This window comes from Myodes glareolus, chromosome X (assembly GCF_982192425.1).
Source record: "Myodes glareolus chromosome X, mMyoGla1.1, whole genome shotgun sequence".
Taxonomy (NCBI): domain Eukaryota; kingdom Metazoa; phylum Chordata; class Mammalia; order Rodentia; family Cricetidae; genus Myodes; species Myodes glareolus.
In genome coordinates, this window is record NC_142053.1 from 117494938 (window position 1) to 117517192 (window position 22255).

The 22255-nt window shown below is 41.6% G+C and overlaps 1 protein-coding gene across 1 annotated transcript in view; it reads right to left on the minus strand.

Annotated features, from left to right (window-relative positions):
* The window catches only part of Map3k15 (mitogen-activated protein kinase kinase kinase 15), a 121839-nt gene extending 107074 nt beyond the window's left edge, over positions 1–14765 (minus strand). Inside the window, exon 1 of the mRNA XM_085684891.2 lies at positions 14293–14765. Within this exon, the coding sequence (XP_085541017.1) occupies positions 14293–14656 (364 nt within the window). The 5' untranslated portion in view covers positions 14657–14765. The remainder of the gene's footprint in view (positions 1–14292) is intronic.
* Between the last annotated feature and the right edge of the window lie 7490 nt (positions 14766–22255).

Below are 22255 nucleotides of genomic sequence, written 5' to 3' on the forward strand. Positions count from 1 at the left end.
TGGTGGTTCTTTTATAAATAGATATATAAAAACCACATGTTGCAGAATATTTGTATACTGTATGAAGATAGGCTGCTGTGATTGGTGTAATAAAAAGCTGAATGGCCAATAGCTAGGCAGAAGAGTATAGGTGGGATTTCTGGCAGAGAGAGAAAGTCAGAGGGATGAATCCAGGCTCATGGGAGACACCAATGGGTCACAGAACAAGTCAGGATAGAGGAGAGGTAACTGTGCCATGTGAAAGAATGTAGATTAATAGAAAAAGGTTAATTAAGTTATAAGAGCTAGTTATAAAAAAGCCCAAACTAAGACCAAGTTTTCATAATTAATACTAACTCCCTAGGTCATTATATGCTGGCTGGTAGTACAAGAAAGTCCAACAAGAAAGCTTACTACAACATGTACCTATTAGTAAAAGATTAATGCAGTAAAATCCATGTGCTTAGCATTCAAGCACAAGTTAGACCCCCATATATCCCTCTGATCTACCAGAGAAAACTAACTTCTATTATGTATCACTTATATGTGCACACTAAAAGCTGAATGTCTATATGCCCACAAAATTCATATGTTGAAACAGAACCCCTAATGTGACAGTATTTGGAGATAGTGTCTTTGGCAGATGATGAGGTCATCAGGGTGAAATATGCATAAATGAAACCAATGCCCTCTTTTATGAGGCTCCAGGGAGTTGAGCTGTTCTTTCTACCCCATGAGGACACTTAACAAATGCCGACTGTTATCAGACATGGAATTTGCTGGTACCCAGCCTCCAGAACGGAGAGATAAATCTGTTATTTGTAGACTACCTAGGCTCTGATATTTGGTTCCAGCAGCCTGAACAGACTATAATATACACAGTATATTGTTTTTTATATAACTTTATATCTAGTAATACTATCATAGTTGACAAAGTCTTTGACTTTTTAGTATTTGATGTGATTCAATCAATTTGTGTCAGTGTAGTTCTTACATTTTTACTTCTGTATAAAATTCCACTGCATGATGACTAAATCATAATGTCTTTCCAAGTCTAAACATGGCAATATTAGTCAGTTTTTCTCTTTCCTATTTCAAGCTATTACAATTAGCATTTCTGTGTCGTGGCTACTGGTTCACCGTGGGCATATAATGCTCCCTGAAGTTATGCCCTGTGGTAGAGATCTATTCAAAGTAGAGGGTCCACTGGTGGCATTAACTGCCAGCATATTTAAAGTGTCTTTAGTATCGGTTGCCTTTTCAGAACTTGTGACTTTCAAATGGGGTGGTAGTGTTAACATAAAAGCTTCAAGTCTTCTGGGTGCTTCCTCGTCATATGAGTAGAAAGGCACAGAAGTATGTTCAAACTTAGGCTTGCAACGCTCTGGGTCACTGAAAGGCCATCAAAGTACTGATGAAACACAACAGACTAGAGCTGTAGGCAGCAGAAAATAAGGTGGCAAGTAAAATATCAGCTCCAAGCGCCACTGGCTCAATACTGAGACACTGAGAGACCTGAGATCAATGTCATTAAGTCCTGAGTGGGCTTTTTATTCTCTTAAAAGTGTACGACCACCTGCATGCCAGGCATTATACTCAATACCAAGGATACAGGTGTGAATAGGGCATAATCACTTTCCTCAAACAGCTCTTACAGTACAGGGACTGAGGAGATAGCTCATCCCATAAAGTGCTTTTTGTGTCAACATGCCAGCATGAGGACCTGAGATTTAGCCCCAGAACTCACATACAATATCGGGCATGGTAGTGCATACTTCCCTAGGTAGAGAGGTGGAGACAAGTTGATATATGGTTCACTAGCCAGCTAGTCCAGCCTAATCAGTAAACGTGAGGTCCTAGTGAAGACTGTCTCAAGAAACATGTTCGATAGTTCCTAAGGAATGACACCCAAGGTTTACCTCTGTCCTACATATGCACACATATGTACAGGCACCTCTCCCCACAAATAAATATATCCATGTACACACGCACACAAACACACACACACACACACACACACAGAGACAGAGACAGAGACAGACACACCTAGGTAGGCGACCAAAAGGAAGAAGAGTTTCTGTGCCAAAGGCCAGATAAATTGGGAGAATCTCAGTGATAGATGTACCCCCTTAGTAATGTTCTCAACCATACTAGGGCAGGTGGCAGTTAATAGAAGCATGGAGGAATTTGTAAGACTTATACAACTAAACTGGAGTGTCAACAGAGGGTGAAAATGGAAGGGAGGAGTGTTTTTGTTTTTTTAGGAAGAAAAGAAAATTCAAAGGACCAGAGACAAGGCAGGATGCAATGTTAATATGGGAGCCAGAACACCTGTGGAGATGAATCTGGAAGGGTTACTAGGTAACAGGTGGTAACAGCATCCCAAGGGGACTGGAGTCTACTTTGAGGCAGTGAGGAGCCTCTGGTAAGGTTCTTGAAAACCTTTTTATTATAGACACACACAGGGTATAATGAAATTCCAATGATCCTCATCTCACAAATTATAAGCCCATGAGCAGCTTCCTTTTATCTCTACTGCCACCCACCCCACGCCCTTCTATATTCTTTTGAGCAAATACTGGATGCTGTATTATTTCCTCCCTAAAGATTTCAGAATGTGTGGCTGAAAGATGAGAACTTAAAGAAAAATTATAGTATCGATGTCTCACCTAGAGGCATTTTATTTTAAAAACACTCATAAGAGGTTTGAACACAGGAGTCTATGGTATTAAAATTTACCCATTAAGAGTTTATCGCTAATAAAAGGACAAACATATATGCTGAGGAAATACTTTACAACTCAGCTGGGTCACTTTATCTCAAATGGACAATTCTACACCCTGCAGACATATGCACAGAGTCAAAAATAACAGCAGAGTACATTAGGTAGTCTGCCTACTCGATTTTTCCCTGGACTCTATTGCTTATCAAAATTAAATTTAAGTGCTTCACAGGGAGCTATTGTAAGTGGTAACAATGATGCAAATTCCAAGGCCATAGTGACTACTAACATTAATTAGAGGATAGCAAGTAAAGAGAAGGAAAAGAAAAGAGTGTGGTGGGAAGAGGCAGAGCACAGAGTTGAAGGATAGCAGACCTTAAATTATACAGTTCATCTCTGTAGGCAGTCTTGTGGTGCAGGAGAATTGTCTGTATTTTGTCAATCATGTTTTAAATAAACGCTGATTGGCCAGACAGGAAATATAGGTGGGAAAACCAGATAGGAAGTAGAGATGATGCAATGAGAACAGGAGAATTCTGGGAAGGAGGAAGCTGATTCCTTCCAGTCCTGCGCAGACCACCGAGGAAGCAGGATGTGAACTGCCAGCTGAAAAAGGTACCGAGCCAGATGGCAAACATAGATCAGAATAATGGGTTAATATAAGCTACAAGAGCTAATAAGAAGCCTGAGCTAATGGGCCAACCAGTTTATAACTTATAGAGACCTCTGTGTGATTTTCTTTGGGGCTAAACAGCTGTGGGAACTGGGCAGGACAGAAAATCTCAACAAGCCAGCCCATCATGTTACAGTCTTGCTTGAACCTGATGGGAGTGGCCTTTTGCTAAGTGGGTCACATTTTCATATGATAACATAAATTTCTTCCTTTGTGTGCCCATTCAGTATTCTTCACTGGAATCCGGATACTGGCTTTACCACCTCCAGAAAGGTAGCCTTCTGTGCCTCTTTACCCAGATCTTGGACAAAGATTCTCCAGTACCAATTAAAACTAGATAGGTGACTACCTCTACTCAAGAAGGAATTCAGACTTAGGAGACAGTGGCTGGAGGATAGCAAATTTCAGGTCAGCCTGAGCTACACAGCAAAACTGTCTCAGCAACCACCCCCTCTCCAAATTCTAAGCAATTCATGTTCAATAATAAAAGCATTTCAAATCTGAAAAAAAGAAATTGAAGCAGGGTCTCACTATGTAGACAGACCAGGCTAGCCTTGAATTCATAGAATTATGCCTGCCTCTGCCTCCCACGTGCTGGATTAAAGGTATGTCACTATGCTGGACTCATCAAACTTGAAACTTTTACTTGACTGACATCTGTTACTTAAGTGAATAGACTGAATTCACCACGAGGATTTGTACTTAGACAAGATTCAACTGGTTTGTTTTTGGAGCAACTATGGCACTAATCTAGCATCAAATTTCTAAATGCTAACTCTGATAAGACACTAGACTGCAATTTTTTAAGAGGCCACCAATTCAAATAATCTCAGCACTCAAGAGGCAGGAGGCAGGAGGATTGCTGTGAGTTCCAGATCAGCCTAGGTTACAATGCGAGACTACATTTCAAAACAAAAACAAACAACAAAACTACAAACAAAAAGAGAAAAGGAGAGAGGGAGAGAGAGAGAGAGAGAAGACACTCAATCCTTTCAGAGCGTTACTTATCACAACCTTCCTAAACTTTGCCACATGGAAAATCCCTCTAGACATCTCAGCTGTGTTTCAGTAACCCTTCAGAAGACAGGTAAGGAACAGTCTGGCTTTACTTTGCAGGTGGGGGAAATGAAGCACAAAGCTATTAACAGACTCCTCAAGGTCACTTAACTTGGGCAGAACAGAGATGGGTCTCAAACACACCTTTTCCGCCCCGAGTCTTAGGCTGGCCTATGCCTAGATGAGGCTACTTTCCTCTCAAACACACCTTTTCTGGCCCCAGTCTTAGGCTGGCCTGTGCCTAGTTGAGGCTACTTTCCTGACTCACTTGCTAAAACTGAGCTACCTGGGAGGAAAACAATTTATGTATCAGACTAAATCTTAGGTAAACAGATCACAGATTAAAAAGGAAGAGATAAAATGCAGGTTTTCATTACCAAATGCATTCTGTGCACTTAGCAACCATTACCTCCCAAAGTTCCTTCCAGTCAGTTCTTAGTGATGCAGGCAAGCCTTGCTGTGGGGTGGGGGCTGCTATAAAGCATAGCCCATCCTCTCTGGTACTGAGGCAATGAGGCAGGCATGCACACACACTCCTACCTAGTGCAGTTTAACTCTCTTTAGAAAGTGATTCCCCATCAGAGAATACAAAAAGCCAAGGATCCTGTTCAAATCTAAACTAACAGGATATTGTCTGAATTCATCACTGAAATACCCCTCAAAAAATTATCAATTATAATTATTCCAAATATGTTAATGCGAAATATTATGAAATACATAGGGTTTTAATTCATTTAAACCCCTTAAATTCTTAAATCTTTTGATAAAACTTGCTGAAGATCAAGGCAGCACAACTGCAGCACGGACAGGGGAGGTGCTTCTACCTGTCCTTTGCCTAGCTAAGACACTTCTGGCAATTGATGGCTGCTTGGGAAGTGAGAGTTAGTTTTCTTTAGGTATACGGTCCCTGGGAGGCTACCCATGCTCTAGTAGATGGCCCTAAACTCATGCACATACAGGCAAGTACTAAACAGATTTGGTAGATTTTTTTCCTTAAGAAAAAAAGGTATATAAAGTTAGAAGAGAAAAGTAGTTGGGGGAATAGGAGAGGAATTGTAGGGGAGGGAATAAGGGATGAATTTGATCCAAACACATTATATGCATGTGTAACCTTGCCAGTTTAAAAAGACCATTTGATCAATTGAAAACGTAATTTTGTTTTAGCTTTTAAGATCCAGAGTCTCAGGTAGCACAGGCTCGTCCTGAACTTGCTATGTAGCAACAAATGATGTTGAACTTCTCACCCTCTTTTCTGCACTCCTATAGGTGCTAAGATTACAGGAGTAAGTACATCTCCATGCCTGACCTTTAAACATTTTTGTTAAATATTTTATAGGTAACAAACAAAACCACACTTTTTAGTGCGCTTTAAAAGTACTGAATTTACGCATCATGGCATTAGTTAATGGTATGATAGTAAATGATTTACCACATAGTAATTGTGTGTGCACACTGGCTCATGCCAGTCTTTAAATACACTCCAGGTTGTCTGTAAACCTATCTTCCTCCCAGTAGAAAAAAAGAGAAATGATTGTAAATGAGATGTTTTTTCCTTTATTTCTCTAAACAAAAAGCTAGAGTTCAGAATAAGTTTTCTGCCAGAGACATTTAAAAATACAATTGGACATATGGTAATGCTGGTCCCCTTAAAACTGCCTTAAAAACAAAAAGCTCACCTTCATGGAATAGAAGCCATGTCTACTGACTTCTACTAAAATTATATCTGTATCATTGTTCTTCATTTCCAATAAACTTCAGGTGAGGCCAGTACAAAGAATGCTGTGAAGTGTCATTTAAACTTATTTTCCATTTAAAGAGAGGGAAAAAAACTTATTTTCCGGATCATACTATGCAGAAAATGTTAACCTACCAAATCAGTGTCAAGGGTTTAGCACATCCTTACCTGGTGCTATCATCAGATGAATTAACTTGCTTGGGGTTTTTGAAATTTGATTAGGAAGAAGAAAGGTGAAGAGTAGGACTCATGAAGAAACTCCATCTTCTGCCTTCTAGTACTTATTTTTAAGACCAAAATAAACCATATATAAGCAAACTATGTGTGCCCACTAAGGGGAACAGACTCATGGTGTCTAATTTCCTTTTACTCACAGTGAAGTATTTGTAAAGTACAGCATGGCATGACTTAAGGCGCTTTGACTTTTGCACAAGAATGCTGCTTTTACTAGCAATGCAGAACAACAATGTGCCAAATTATCCTTCATGCTAGCTGCAGTTTAAGTAGCGTCCACACCGTCATTAGCATCCGTGCTGTCACATTTCCACAGTCCCTATTCTGGCTTCCTTTGAATATACTGCATCAGTGTTTTCCTCCTCATCACATGCTAGTTTCTTTTCAGATTCCTTCTACTGTTTAATTAAAAGGAAATTTGGGGGGGGTCTTATTTTTTAGAAGGATTTTCTAAGCACAACCTCTACATTCAAGAAGTGTTGCGTCGCCTTTGAGATATATGATATTTTGGAGCAGAGCTGGGTTTGCTGTGCTATTGGCACATGCTACCAACCAGGAAAAGGTCAGGAAGCTTTTCTTTGACAATGACAAAAATCAGAGGGAACAGGTCCTACATTGATGCTCTTCTCTATTTGTCTCACTGAAGTGTCAGTCAATGCGAAAGGATTTGAGGATTTTACATCTACTTCCTCAACAATCATACTGCCATCTTTTACTTAAGAAAATCAATTGTTCCTTCAATATCCTAAACAGAGACTTTTGCACGGCTGCTGATTTCACCTCTTCTACGCTTTACATTTCCTCGTTGGCATCTACTGCCACAGCCTTTAAAAGCAACTGGATTCATCCAGTGCTAATGACTCACTGCTGGGTATGAAACTATCCTTCTTTGTCCTTACCTCTTCTAGAGTCATTGTATTTTCTCATGCCTGCTTTCCACTGTAAAATGAATGCCGAGTGCTTATTATTTGTATTGACCATACGTCCATTAGTCATAGGCTTTACAAAGACTTAGCTGTATCTTAGTAACAAGCAGCACTCTAGATGCAGAATTCTCCTTCTCAGGACAGAGAACACATTTCTAAATAAACCCATCTAACATGGTTTAAAATTTGGGTCTTGTGAAATCTGATGAAAATCCAACAGTCATTCTAAATTTCAAAATGGTAATTGCTCCCAGTTCATATAATGAATATTTGGAAGCCACAGTTTTATATAAGATTTGACTGTGTCCCTAAAGGTTCATGTGTTAGAATATTTTATATCCAGTGTGGTAGTATAAAACTAGTAGGTAGGACCTTTAAGAGCTGGGTACTAATATAACGTGGCTAGACTACTGGGGACACTACCCTTGGAAAGGATTAATGTAATTCTCACTAGATTCCAGGTGGGTTTTTATTTTACAAGAGTTAGTTGTTATTTGAGGGCTAAAATAGCCTAAAATTAGACAGTACTGATAGTTACATAACTGTGAATATATTAAAACCTATGAACTTTATACTTTAAATAAATGCATTATATCCCAATAAAGTTGTCTAAAAACCTAAGTACTAGAATATTCATAAATGGCAGCACTATTCATGATTATCTTAGATAGAACCAACTCAAATGCATTTGTTCAACCAAGTTCATAGCAGCACTATTTATAATAGCCAGAACCTGGAAACAACCTAGGTGCCCTCAATGGAAGAATGGATAAAGAAAGTGTGGCACATCTACACATTAGAGTTCAACTCAGCAGTAAAAAACGATGATATCTTGAATTTTGCATGCAAATATAAAAGTAGAAAACACTTTACTGAGTGAAATAACCCAGACCCAAAAAGATGAATATGGTATGTACTCACTCATTAGTGTATTCTAGCCATAAGCAAAGAACATCAAATGCTTATTTATAACAGAAAATAAACTGTGGCATGTTCTCGCACTGAAATACTATAGCAGTGTTTCTCAACCTGTGGCTCAAAACCCCCTTGAGGGGGCAAATGGTTCTTTCATAGGGGTCATTTAAAACCATTAGAAAACACAAATGTTTACATTACAATACATAAGAGTAGAAAGATTACAGTTATGAAGTAGCAATGAAAATAATTTTATGGTTGGGGTCACTACAACATAAGAACTGTATTAAAGGGTCATAGTATTAGAAAGGTTGAGAACCACTACACTATAGAGAAATGGCAAGGAATAAGCTATGGCTACAATGATGTCATAGAGGTAACCCACAAACTAACAGTAAACAAAAGGAGCCAGACATGTAAAGGTACAAGCTGAAATTATATTTATAAAAAAGGACAATATCAGGCAAAACTCACCCACCTTTTTCTGTATATGCTGTGTCTCAATTGAACAGGAAAACAAAAAGCACACTCAAAGCTGATTTTGGGTCTTTTTCTTCAGTTCAGAACAAGGAATAGAGTGGAAGTTCATTCTTTAATCACAAAAACTCAGGAATCTTTTCCTAAAAACTGCAGGAGACCATACTATGTGACAATTGTTTAAGAGATTTAAATCTGAGTCTCAACTGCACCAAACAATACACTATACACCAAAGTAGTGGCAGGAGTTAGAGAGGAACGGTACAGAGATAGTAAGCATTTGCTCAATTCAAGGCACTGACATTTACTTGAAGATATTTTTTTTAGCAAGACTCAGATACATTCAGCCAACAGATAATAGAGTAGACTTTCAAATCCTGACGCGTAAACCCAAGCATTCCAAGGGTCAGTGGGCTATTAGGATGGACGCATGTTAGTCTGTTTAGACAGATTTTTCTTCAGATTCCAGGCAGGTCCTTAGTCTAAAGAACCTGGACTTCTGAGCCTTTGAAGGATGAGAAGATAGAAAGCGCCAGGGTCCTATTACCAATCTCCAAATGTTAGATTCATCCTAGGCCAAGATTAGCCTCTCTAAATTTTTTAAGCTAAAGTGTCTTGCTCAGAATGTCAGTTTCTTTAGAGAAAGCTCTGAAATGTAAAAGTGAAAACTGTAAGCTTTCAGAAGATTACATGGACTAGTTGTCGGTACAACTAAACCCTGGAAGGTGTTTTAGGTATGCAGGCTAAAAAGCTCTAAAAGATATTCTAAATCAGAGTACATCATCAAAAAGCACCAACAAATGGACAAGTTAGCAAGAGAGAGAGACTCACGGCTTTGACAAAGTACTTAATCACACAAAATATATTAAAAGAGCTGAAAATTCAACAAGAAGGTAACAACAATTGATAGGTAGGTGACTTCATATTCATGTCACAAACATCACTTAGAAACCTGCATGACATCATTATTAGGTAAGGCATATTAAATCCATCAATGAGAAACTACTATACTCCTCACTAAAAAGCTACATTTTAGGATATCAGTACTTCAAAGTATTGATGAGGATATGAAAATATGCATTGTTTCTGGGAATATAAAATAGTATAACACTTTAGATAAAGGTTTTAAGATCCTTATATAGCTGAAACTATAGCTAACTTTTGAACTTAACCATTTCACTCCTAGCTATTCCAAGAATGAGTAAACACTAGTCCACAAAAGACATACAGATGTTCCTAGCAGTTTTCTTTGTAATGGCCTCAAACTGGAAGCAACCCAAATGTTCATTAATAGGAGATTATGTCTGAATATATTTGTGTGTGTGTGTGTGTGTGTGCGCGTGCGCGCACCTTTGTGTATATGGGAGTACATGTGGAGATCAGAGGTTGATGTTGCATCTTCCTTAACAGCTCTCCTCTATTTTTGAGACAGGGTCTTTCACTGAACTTGGAGTTTTGAGCTTGCTAATTGGGTAGTGTAGTTGTCACTACACCTGGCACCTGTAGCTTATTCTTATGATGGAATAGTAGTTAGCATTAAAAAAGAAAAACTTGCCATGTAATAACATGGGTGAATCTCAAAAACATCATGCTGAGTGAATGAAGCCACAAAAGATATAGAATCTATTTATAGAAAACCCCAAGAAAGGTAGCTCAATTCTAAAGTGATGGAAAATCAGTCATTGCTTGGGATCTAGAGTGGAGTGAGGGGAGAGGAAGTGGAAGGAGACATGGGCGGGAAGACAGAACAGTCTATATGGTGATAGAGTATAAGTTATACAAGGCCTAGTCACTTTACATCGCTGTACATGTAGCAAATATAGTAACAAGTTTGGGTGGGGAATGGGTAGGAAAGAGATAACAGAATGAGGGGTGGGGATTATAACTCAGTGGTATAATAGTTGCCTTGCATGTATAAGTCCTTAGGTTCAATTCCTGGTATCAAAGGAAAGTTAGAATGTTAATAATTGCTGAAGCTTGGTTCTGTACATGCTTGAAATTTTCCCTAATAAACATAATTTAAGAACGAGAATTATCAAATACACCTTCTCTTTTCCTCCCCTCTCTGAGTCCAATTCTGACTGCCCTCAAAGCTAGAATGAAATAGACTTCCAAGTCCTGAAACGCTCTCCCCCACCAATCACAAAATCAAGCCCCGGAACCCACCAAGCATTTATACCAAACCTTGTCACACCCAATAGCTCAAACCCTGCCCAAAGTAACAGGAAACATGATTTTTTCCAGCATACCCTGTATAAGTTCAGCCCTATCTCAACTGTACTATTGGACTAGGATTTGGCTAGCAGCTATCTCAAAGTCTGATACATACATCAATGTTTATGGCATACACCAAAACTGCTTGGAAGTTGACTGCTGGGAATCAAAAATACTACATATTCCATAGTAACAAATACTGTAAGCCAGTAAAGCCATGGACCGGCTAATAAATCTCTCTATTTAGAAAGCACTCAAGGTGAGCAGCCATGCATGGTTCAATTAAATTCTGCAGCTGCAGTGCTTCTTTCCACTTTGCTAAGGACTAAAGAGCATTCCAGGCTTAATGCTGAGCGAGTAGCGCTAACAGCAGCACAGAAAGGAGGCCGCTCAAGAAAGGCCCACCAAATGCCTGGGTGCTCAGAAAACAGCTGATGTCTGGGCAGGGGCTCGTGCAGTCTTATCCCTGGAGTAAATGAGAACATGGTGGCACTTCAGGCCACTCTCTCCAGCGGGGACAGATTAAGCCAGAGGGCCAAGGCCATCTTTAATCTCCTGGTACATTTATTTTTAAAAATCATACTTACATAGCTGTGAATAACCACAAAGAAAATTATCGCTATCGTTCTATTTTCATTCAATTGCCAAGGTTTCCAGTCTAGTGTACCCAGCATTAAGTTCTTTTGTTTTCCAAGATTCTGCTTTATGTATGCTAAGCAGGTGCTGTGCCACTAAGGCACATTTCCCAGCTCCAGTGTGAGTTCTTTTAGATTTTTCCATCAGCCTGAAGCTTTCTTGAAGCCCCTCTAATCAACCTTGTACTAATGACACAAAAATCTAGGCTACACACACACACACACACACACACACACACACACACACGTAGAAGAACACATCAAACCCCGCGTTGAGTTGCTATGAGAACAGAAGACAGGAAGTGCCTAAGTCACACCTCTATGGTTTCCCCCCACAATACACTTGGGGCAGTTCAACAGTTGCCCTCCCTCACTAATCCTGTTCTAGAACAGCATTGCTAAGGAGACCTTCCACTATGAGGAAAACATTCCATATCTTTGTCATCCCACAGACAGAACCTAACTGTCCATATTCGGCACTTGAAACAGGCTATTCTGACTCCACGGATCATATTTTACATTTAAACCAATTTAAATGTTAATGGCTACTTGTGGCCAAAGGCTACTCAATTGAACATTGTGGTTTTAGAGATTTTTTTATTATTATTATTACCAAGCAGCCAATGACAGATTTTTATCTTTTTGGTGAAAAATGCCAAAAAGGTTGTGAGAGTGGCGATCAGGAAGCCAGGAAAGGGCAGGGCTGTGGAGGTCATCTGTTTAATAAAGAACTCTGCTTACTGCAGCAGCATCGGCTGAAATTCTTTATTCCCGACAAGGAGGCTGGCCAAAGGATTCACAGTGTAGGCAAAAGTCAACAGTGTGAACCCAGAGTGAGCAAAGGTGATTCTTCTCCCTCTGGGTGCTCGGGTTTCATGTCGGCACTGTGCCATCCGGTCTGTTCAAAGGAGCCTGCTGAAGCAGCTGGAGGTGTGCCACTCGGGCATGTGAACACACACTGCTAGGCCCAGAGAAGCAGACACTGCACACGGATGTTTCAACTGGCTATCAGCACGCGCAAGGGGAGAGCTGGGCCCGAGGGCCCAAAGAACATTTTACTTTTCAAAGAGTGTTCAAACTCCATTTGGGAGCAGAATGAATAAAAGTCGAGAAAAAAACGGAGTGGTTCTAGGTGAAGTGGGCCCCTGAACAACTTCTCTGAAAAGACGTGGTGCTCAAGAGTATACTCAGCATGGTCAGAAATGTCAAGAGAGTGTGCTCAGCGGGTACAGCTGCCACTTGTTTGAACAAGCCTGACGCCCTGCCTCTTTCCAGATAGGAGAGGGTTTGGTCATTTGCTGCTCCAAAAAAAAAAAAAAAAAAAAAAAAAAAAAAGCTACATCCGGGCTGCCTCCAGTAAACAAGCTGAATTGATTGCCCGTTTAGGGGGTAGGGGGTGGGAGGGTGGCTCCGTGGTAGAACTTGCCAAACATGCAAAAGCGCTGAGTTTTATACACACGGCTAAGATGTCTATCCTGTTATAACAACATGCCATGAACACTGTTTGAAAACAACCCCCAAAGACTCTGTTCAAACCGCTTTTAGGTTTAAGGTAGATACTGTTATTACCATTTGCCCAATGGAGAAACGAAGGCACCAACATCCCCTAGTAATTACCGTGTCGTATACAATACTTATGAATGCCGTCCTGGTCACACAAATTTGTTCCAAAGGTTAAGGAAGGAAAACAGGCAGGTAAGGATTCATTCTACACGGAAGGAACTGTTGTCAACTCAAAGCTGTGACAGGAAAACTGGATCGTTCTGTTGCACTCACTGCAGTGAGCCTGGAACAGGGTCTTAGTCTAGCAATGGATTACACTGTGAGATTAAAAACCATGATGTCACGATAGATTACACCCCGTCATACGCATGTGAAAGTGTTCAAAAGGCCACTGGGAAGCGTCACCACACACATGCATGCCAGGCAGTAATTGCCACTTTCTGGTTGTAGAATGGAATCACCTGGAAGAATTAAACACTCCCAAGGCCTCACATTGGATGTCATTACTCTGAGATGGGCAAGGAGATTTTGTTTTGCTCGATTCAGACAAGGTCTCACTTTGGATCCTAGGCTGGCCCCAAACTCCGTTCGAAGCAGAGGTTGGCCCTGAACTTACAATCCTCCTGTCTCTGTCTCCTGGGATTAGGAAGGTGAGCCATTTTACCTAACAAGATTTAAAAGGCAGCTCTCCCAGATGACTTAAGTGATTAACTTACATTGGGGATATGCCAGGAGAAAACACAGTGGGAAACAGGTTCGACGTCATCTTAGGTCAGTGGTTCTCAACCTTCCTAACGTTACAACCCTTTAATACAGTTTGTGTTGTGGTGACCCCCAACCAAAAAATCATTTTCGTTACTACTCCATAGCTGTAATTTCGCTTCCATTATGAGTCGGAATGCAGATAGCTGTTCTGTGATCTACAGGGGTCTCGACTCTGATTGCGAATCAGTGTCTTAGGCGCTAGTGTGAGTTGTTGGCTATTATAAAAAAAAAAAAACAGGATGAAATGATTCTAAGTGCCTGCAGTCTCTATCTGTTCAAAGGCTCCTTACTTGTTCTCCCCTGTCCAGGAGGTAGAGATTTGCACTAAGCATCAACGGTGGGAGGCTGGAAGGGGAGACCGCAGGAGAGGGCCAGGGCAGAGTGGAGGAGTGGCAGGGCTTGCGAGCTAGCGAGGGCAGCAGGAGGGACGTGGGAACCAAGGGGGTACCCGCCCTCACCTGCATCGTAGAAGGCATCGAGCACGGCTGTCTCCCCGAAGTCGAGCTCCCCGAAGGGTACGCAGGTGAGGTGGGCGCCCTCGGCTTCGCAGGCTCGAAGGAGGCACTTGAGAGCCCCGGCCTCGGGGTCGCTAGCCGCCGCCGCCCCCTGAGAACTCTCGCTGCGCACATACACAGCCCTGAGAGCCCGGCGTGGCCCGCGGCCGCCCTCAGCCTCGTAGCCGCAGCCCGAGGCGGCGTCCCCTGCGCCCTCGGGCCCCGCCAGCCCCGCCTCACCCTCGGACCCCGGCGGCAGCCTGCCCTGGGGCAAGTCGCCTGCCTCCTCCAGCGCTTCAGCTGGGGCCGGCCTGCCGCTGCTCTCCATGTGACTGGGCTGGTGGCTTCGAAGCTGAGACGCTGTCCCCGCGGCACCTGCTGCTCAGGAGACGGACGGCAGCTGGAGGGACCCGGAGCGTGCGTGCCGAGTGCCCGCGGTGCGCAGGTGACGACGACAGCGTCCTCGCTCAGCTGCTGCCAGAGCCAGAGCGAAGCTCAGGGCCGGCTTGCCCCAAGCGCCCTTTGAAAGCCCACGAGAAAGAGGCGGGGGCTCGGACGTCAGGGCCGGTGGAGGGGGCGGCTGCGAGAGCCACGGGGCAGGAACGGGGAGGGCGCCCCCTGCCGGCTCCCCCGCGCAGCGCCCCCAGCTCGGCCGCTGGCCGAGCCGGGGACTGCAGGGGTTAGGTTGATTAGATTTCTTGGGTCCCCCCAATCCTTCCCTCTAACTAGAAGCTGGTTTCCTACTTTGCTTGCTTGCTTCTTTCCTTCCTTTCTTCCTTCCTTCTTCCTTCCTTTCTTTCTTCCTCTTTCTTCCTTTCCTCTCCTTTCTCCCTTTCTTTCCTTTCGTCTTTTTCCCCCCTCCAAACAAGTAGAAGCCTTTACCCACTGTAGACTTCCAAGGCACTAATTGAATATCGATATTCAATTCCCAACTAAATACAGTTGACACTTTAACTTCGCATAGGGATGAGCCATGCTTCATTTGGTACTCTTAATTGCCAAGTACATAGCCTGCCTGAGCCCTGTCTTGCAGCCCTATTTGTCTTGACTTTTGCAGTGACCTTGACAAGGTATGGGGAAGGTTCCAGCAACAAGCCTTATTTGCCTGGAAAATAGCCCTCCGTAGAAGTGCACTGCCTACCTAACCTCTGAATTACTAAGGCTACAAAGAGGTCTCCACTACATCTGCACCTCCCCATTTTAGTCTCCAGCATTAAATTATATTACAACAGTAGAATTCACTACAAGTTGTCATAGGGAGGGCAGGCTGGAGTTTTTCATAACAACAGATCCGAGATATAATTTACAAACCGTCCAGAACAAAATGACAAAATGACTTGATAGATTTCTTAGCATAGTCCCAGTTCTGTATCCATCACCATAATTTTAGAATACCTGAATCCTCCCCCCAAACCCCAGTACCTATTAGAAATCATGTCATCCCATCTCCTGAACTATCTAGAACTATCTGGCTCTAGGTTTGCCTGCTGGGCATTTCATGTACTAGATGGAATCATACAAAGTATGAAAATGGGGTCTCATTTGCCTTGAGTCTAATGCTAGCAGGAGGTTTCTGGGTTGCATGCTAAGTCTATGTTTAACTTCAAAGCAATTCACTTCTTTCCAAAGTGGTTGTATCATCTCCCATGCCACAGCAGTATCTGAAGGTTCTGTTCCTTCCATCCCCTCATCAGTACTTGATATTATCTATCTTTCTTCATTACAGCTCCTAGTGGGTAGGGAATAATAACTCATTCTGATTTGACTTTGCAATTCCCTGTTGCAAAGTGGTCAGCATCTTGGTCTATACTTCTGTGTCCTTTGTGTAACTTCTTTTGGAGGGTTATTACCTGTCTAGGTCATTTGCCCACTTTTCGATTATTTTTATTTTGTGTGTGTATGCAAGCGCACATGTGCATGTATGTGGCGCTACAAGACCCTGGGTGTTATTTCTCAGGCACCATCCACACCATCCAATTTAGTTCTGAGACAGGGTGTCTGTCTGGCCTGGTACGAAATAGGCTGGACTACCTGCTCAAAGAGCCTGCCTGGCTCCACTTTGTCAATGCTACACGTCAATTCCCCAATAGACAGTGAAACATGTCCACAGAAATCCTTCGAGAAACCCTTCCCTAGTCCCAGCCCTAGTAGAAATCAGGAACATTCTGAGTGTCCACATGGTGGGCTCTGAGGAAATCTGTGAGAACACTCAGACAAGACTCCGGCAAACTTTCAACAACCCTGTCCTAAGACTTTAAAAAAAAAATACGGTGTTCTTTGCAACCTTGCAATGCATAATAGTAGTAATTTTCCTAATGTGCTTGTTCATCTGAAATTACTCCAGTGACGGGCACAGCCTTTCAAAGGGCAGAGCCACCCATTTCAAACCTCTTTGCCAGTGTCTTACTGTTGTCTTCATGGCCGTCTTCTTGAATTCCTCTTGTATCTCTCTGGGGCCTGGCTGATGGAGCGAAAAGCTCAGGAGTTGGGAATTATGGCTTGAATAGCATCTTTCTCTAAATACAAACCCTGCTGAGTAAAGAACCTACCATTTACCCAACTAACAAGCACCTTCCCTGAAGTTGGCACACACAACACACCACAGCATTGTCTCCAGCAATTTGCACACATGAAGCAGGCCTCAACGTCCAATGTTCTCCCAACTCCCCATAGCCCTTCCGAGGAGAAAATTGCAAAATGCTGGGTTCGTCTTGCCTGTTTAGCTGAACAGGTGTTTTACTTTTTTTTTCTTTCTGACTTGTGCCTTTCCATTCACTAAAACCCATGTCCTGGAAACCTCTTTGTCCTATCGCAGAAGCGTCATCAAATGTTCTTCCGGATGTGGAGGAAAAGCTCTCCTCTTTGTGCTTTCTCCCTGTGGATGTTAATGTAATCCTCTTCCCCTGGGCAGCTTTCTGAGTACTGCCCCCAGGAGGGCTCCTTTTTCAGGTGATATCAGTCCCTTCCACTTCTCTAGGACATAATTTCCGGACCATTTTCTACCTTGATGATTTTCTTCTACAAGATTCCCGACTTGTCATCGTTGCTATTTTGTGTGCATAAAAGACTTTTTAAAAATTAAGCTTGATTTTGACATAATTGCATATTCATATGTAGATATAGGAAAGCGCACAGGGCTAGCTAGCCAGTATACCTTTGACCCAGTTTTCCGGTAACAGCTTGTTACTCTAGTAGTGCATTATCACAACCAGGATATTGACATTGCTCTAATGAAGATAGAAAAACAGCTCCATCACAAGGATGCATCCTGTTATCCTTTGGCAGCCACAATCATCTCAAGCCTCATCACCCCAGCCACTAACTGCTGGGAACCATTAGTCAGTTCCCTATTTCTATAATTTTGTCATTTCAGGAGTGTTATATAAGCTAGTCATGATGACGCATACTTTCCAGCGCTTGGGAGGTAAGAGACAAGTGGATCAAGAGTTCAAGAGCATCCTCATCAAATAGGGAGTCTGCAGCTGTAAAGGGAATCATACAGTGTGTAACCTTATGGATTATTTTCTACTCAGCGTAATTACCTTGGGATTCAACTAAGTTGTTCCATGAATCAGTAGTCCTTTTATATTTTATATATGTGCCTCCCATTCTTCAAACCAGAGTCCGTCTGAAGGATATATGAATTGTTTCCATTTCAGAGTCATTATATTTTTATGGCATATTTTCTTTTATTTATGGATCCCAGGTTTTATATGGTATATAAAACCTATATCTGTGATATATATATAATTATTTATCTATATTTTTAATTTAATTGAATTTGATTTTTGACATGAGTACTGTAGTTACATAATTTCAACCCCTCTCACTTCCCTGTAGATTTTCCTGTGTTCCTTTTTGGAGTCATTATAAAGAAAGCTACTAGGAACATCCATCCACAAGTTTGACTGTGAGCATGAGTTTTCATTTTTCTGAGCTAAATGTCCAGAAGTACAAATCCCAGGTCATAGGTAGGTGTGTGTGTGTGTGTGTGTGTGTGTGTGTGTGTGTGTTGCAGCTGCTGTTGCTTTGTTTTGTTTCAGAACTCCGAAGTTGTCTTCTGAGAGGCTATTTCACTTTACAGTTCCACTTACAATATGTGCATGACCTAGGTTTTCATCACCTCAACGGCAGTTAGTAGTGTGCTTTTAGAGTCATTCTGGGAAGTCTATGGTGATATATCAATGTGGGTTTTTCTTTATTTTGTTATTTGACATTTTTTCCAAACTGTGATTAAAATCTAATTACATCATTCCCCCTGTCATTTATTGCCTTCAACCCCTCACATGCTCTCAACTCCTTCTCAAGTTGATAAGCTTTTTTTTTCTATCATTTAGGACTTCATCCTTGGGAAAGACCAATCTATTTCTCAGTAGTCAGTAATTGATTGTAGTTGTCTACATCAGACTTCACCCTTCAGTGTTAGCATGTCTATTGGTATTGCCATTGTTCATGTCCCGTTTAGGCAGCCCTACTGTTGAGGAATTATGGGTGTAGGTTCCCTGTTATTTTGAGAAGACACAGTCTCACAGCTGACTTCCTGGTCATCTGGCTCTGACAATATTTTGCCTACCCTTCCACAATGTTCACCGAACCTTATGTGCAAGAGTTGTGTTGTAGATGTATCTTTTGGGCCAGACAACCCTTGATCAGTTGATCTCTGTATTTTTATGTAATGGTCTCTGTTTGCAGCCAAGAGAAGCTTTTTTGATGCTGACTAGAGGTATCTTGTTGCAGTTTTGATTTTCATTTTCCTAATGGCTAAGGGCGCTGAGTATCTTTTGGCCTGCTGATTTACTACCAGTATACCTTCTTTGGTGAAATATTGAATTGCGTTTTATTTACTTTTTGAGTTTTGAGTGTTCTTTAAATATTCAAGATCCTAGTCCTTTGATGAATATGCCATTGGCAAATCTTTTATTCAGATTCATAGTTTATCTTTGCAAACTCTAATAGGGTTCATCATAGAGCAATAGTTTTTAGTCTTGATGAGGGACTGTTGTATAGCAATCTCCTCTGAGACTGAAACATTCCATTTCCCAAGGAAACCTCTTAAGACAGAAGGTAAACAACTCAAAATAGCTTCAGGAACACCCTGAAGCTGAGCAGATTTACTGGACCCTCCCTACCAAGAATAAACAATAAAGGCTGCTCAGAGTCTCTCTCAAAGGAGCAAAGTTGTAAACAAGACTCCGAGACCAGAGCAGCAGTCTGCACGAAGCAGAAACTAGCTAAACTACCCGGGAGAGGTTTAGACCAACTGAGTCATTTGGGAAGGACACTCTCCAGTCTTTTGAACTGCCTGTAGCTTGTGCAGTGTGTGCCAGGTTCCCAGATTTTATGTGCTGTCACCCATGCTGGGGTGGGTTTTGGCGATGCAACTGTCTTTGAGTCATTTCAGCTCTTGTAAAGTAATCCCTCACCCATATTTCTGTGAGTAAAACTCATTGATTCACCAATTTGGACTGTGATGATATTGATATTTTGATCTATTGTGGATTCCCTATCTGTGGTGAGTCATGTTCGTGTGTGGAGGGGATTGGGGTGTGTGTGTGTGTGTGTGTGTGTGTGTGTGTGTTTTGTATTCCCCAGGAAAAGTTTTGCACACAACATAATTGTACGTGACCAAACCAAAGGTAAGTTTGGAGGCAATGAGTGCATGCTCTGGCTATGGGTAGCAAAGCATGAAATTGAGGCTGAGAAACTGAGGGGAGAGCATCTATGGAAGAAATTTCCTTACAGTTGTCCTGCCCTGTATGGTGTGTGTTAATGTGCCTTTGTGCTGCAACCGAGGTTGCATGGTTCATGCTTTGGGTAGTGAGATGTGGAACTAAGGCTGAGCCATCAGTATTAAGAGTGCCTATGGGAGGCATCCCAGGATGGCAGTCTTTGTCTATGTGGTACTGGATAGTATGCCTGCTTGATGACTGGGGTTCACCACATGAATATGGAGATGACCTGAAAACAGTTAAAATTTAGAGGAAATGCTGTGGGATAATGCTTTTGTGCACTGTAAAGATTTGTCACTCATATTGGTTTAATAAAACACTGATTGGCCAGTAGTCAGGCAGGAAGCATAGGCGAGACAACCAGACTAACAGAATTCTGGGAAGAGGAAAGGCAGAGACTCAGATGCCAACAGACACCAAGGAAGCAAGATGTGGTAAAATATAAAATATTTTATGAATATATTTTATTTCATGAACTTTGTGGTAAAATATAAAATAACAGAAATGGGTTAATTTGAGATGTCAGAGTTAGTTAATAAGAAGCCTAAGCTAATAGATCAGTTTATAATTAATATAAGCCTCTGTGTGGGTTTTTTTGGGGGGGAATGAATGGCTGCAGGACCATTTGGGACAAACTCTTCCATCTACAAAAGGAAATTTTTCAGTCTTTAAAATTAATGAACAAGGGCTAAGACTGTTGGCAAGCCACAGTAGAGGTTGCCTGGCCTCTGTTGTGTGTAGTTAGAAACACATCTGAGGCTAGCAGCCAAGCAGGAACGGGTTTGTGTAAATTGCAATGAGAAAGAGAAACGAAACTAGCATTCTCCATGTTAGGTTCTGCTTTGACAAATAAATTAGATTAACAAACAGATAAGAGAGAAGGATGAAGTTATAGAAGATATCTCTTAGGTCCAATCTTTAATGGAAAAAGAGAAAAATCTATAATCCAATATGCAGATGGGGTACTTAATGTTTCTATGCAAGAAACCAGGGTAATAAGGAAATACTCAGCACTTGAACAGCTAGAATTATTGAAGACTTTTCAACAGTCAATGAAAGACCCTGTAACAGCCTGCCTTGTGAGGCTGTGTAATATGAGAATGGTTGGGATCAGACTGTTCTGTGGTGCAGGCAGTAATATAACTAGTCATCCCTCCTTAAGGCAAAGGCTACATAACCCGATATGGTATGAGGGAAATCAGTTCCAGATGGACTGGCTTATCAGAGCAATTAGGAACACTTGGTTATCTCCATCTGAGGTCCCCCAAAATGTTCAGGATAGAGGACCATTGTAAGTAGAGGCTGTGGGATGTGGGATTCCCCTCTTTATGCTGTGAATATGTTCTATTACCATTAATAAATAAGCAGTTTTGACCTATGGTAGGGCAAAATATAGATAGGCAGATAAACTAAACTGAATGCAGGTAGGAAGAAGGTAGAATCAGGCAGACGCCATGTAGTTGCCCAAGAAGCAAGATATGAGGTAACAAACCACGAGTCTCGTGGTAAAATATAAAATAATAGAAATGGGTTAATTTAAGATGTAAGAGCTAGCTAGAAATACACCTGAGCCATTGGTCAAACAGTGTTGTAATTAATATAGTTTCTGTGTGTTTCTTTGGGACTGAACAGCTGCTGGGCCAGGCAGGACAGAAACTTCCATCTACAGACCATAGAAGAGGGAACTAGGAAAAAGAGAGGCTGTGTTTGTATCCCGCTTTACTGGGCCAGATAGAACCATATTCACAGATGAGTTTAAGAAAACGTTCATTTAGCAGGGACCTCAAGACTGGTATGGAGCTTTAGTGGCTTTGCTGAACCCTTTGGTGTGGCAAGGTCTTTATAAAGTAGGAAAGGCCTTTGTGGATCTGATTAAGTTAGACCAGCATGTCAAGAGAGTTTGTAAAGTGAGAGAGCGACCTAGAGGAGATGAGAAAAAGGTCAAACAGAAAGAGGTTGGTCTGAATTATTCAAAGATAAATGTGTCAAGATTTGTATTTAGCAATTCCTAAAGAAAAAATGTGTTGAGTGTTCCTAAAAAAATTGATAGAAAACCAAATTTTGTGCTAAGAAGCTTCTGTAAAGCTTTAAAAACCTGAGGATCAATGATGGAGCAATACAAGTGAAGACAGTCCAGCTTAGCTAGCCCTGGAAACTAAGAAGAATACATTTCCTGCCAGAAAATGGTGATTCTATGG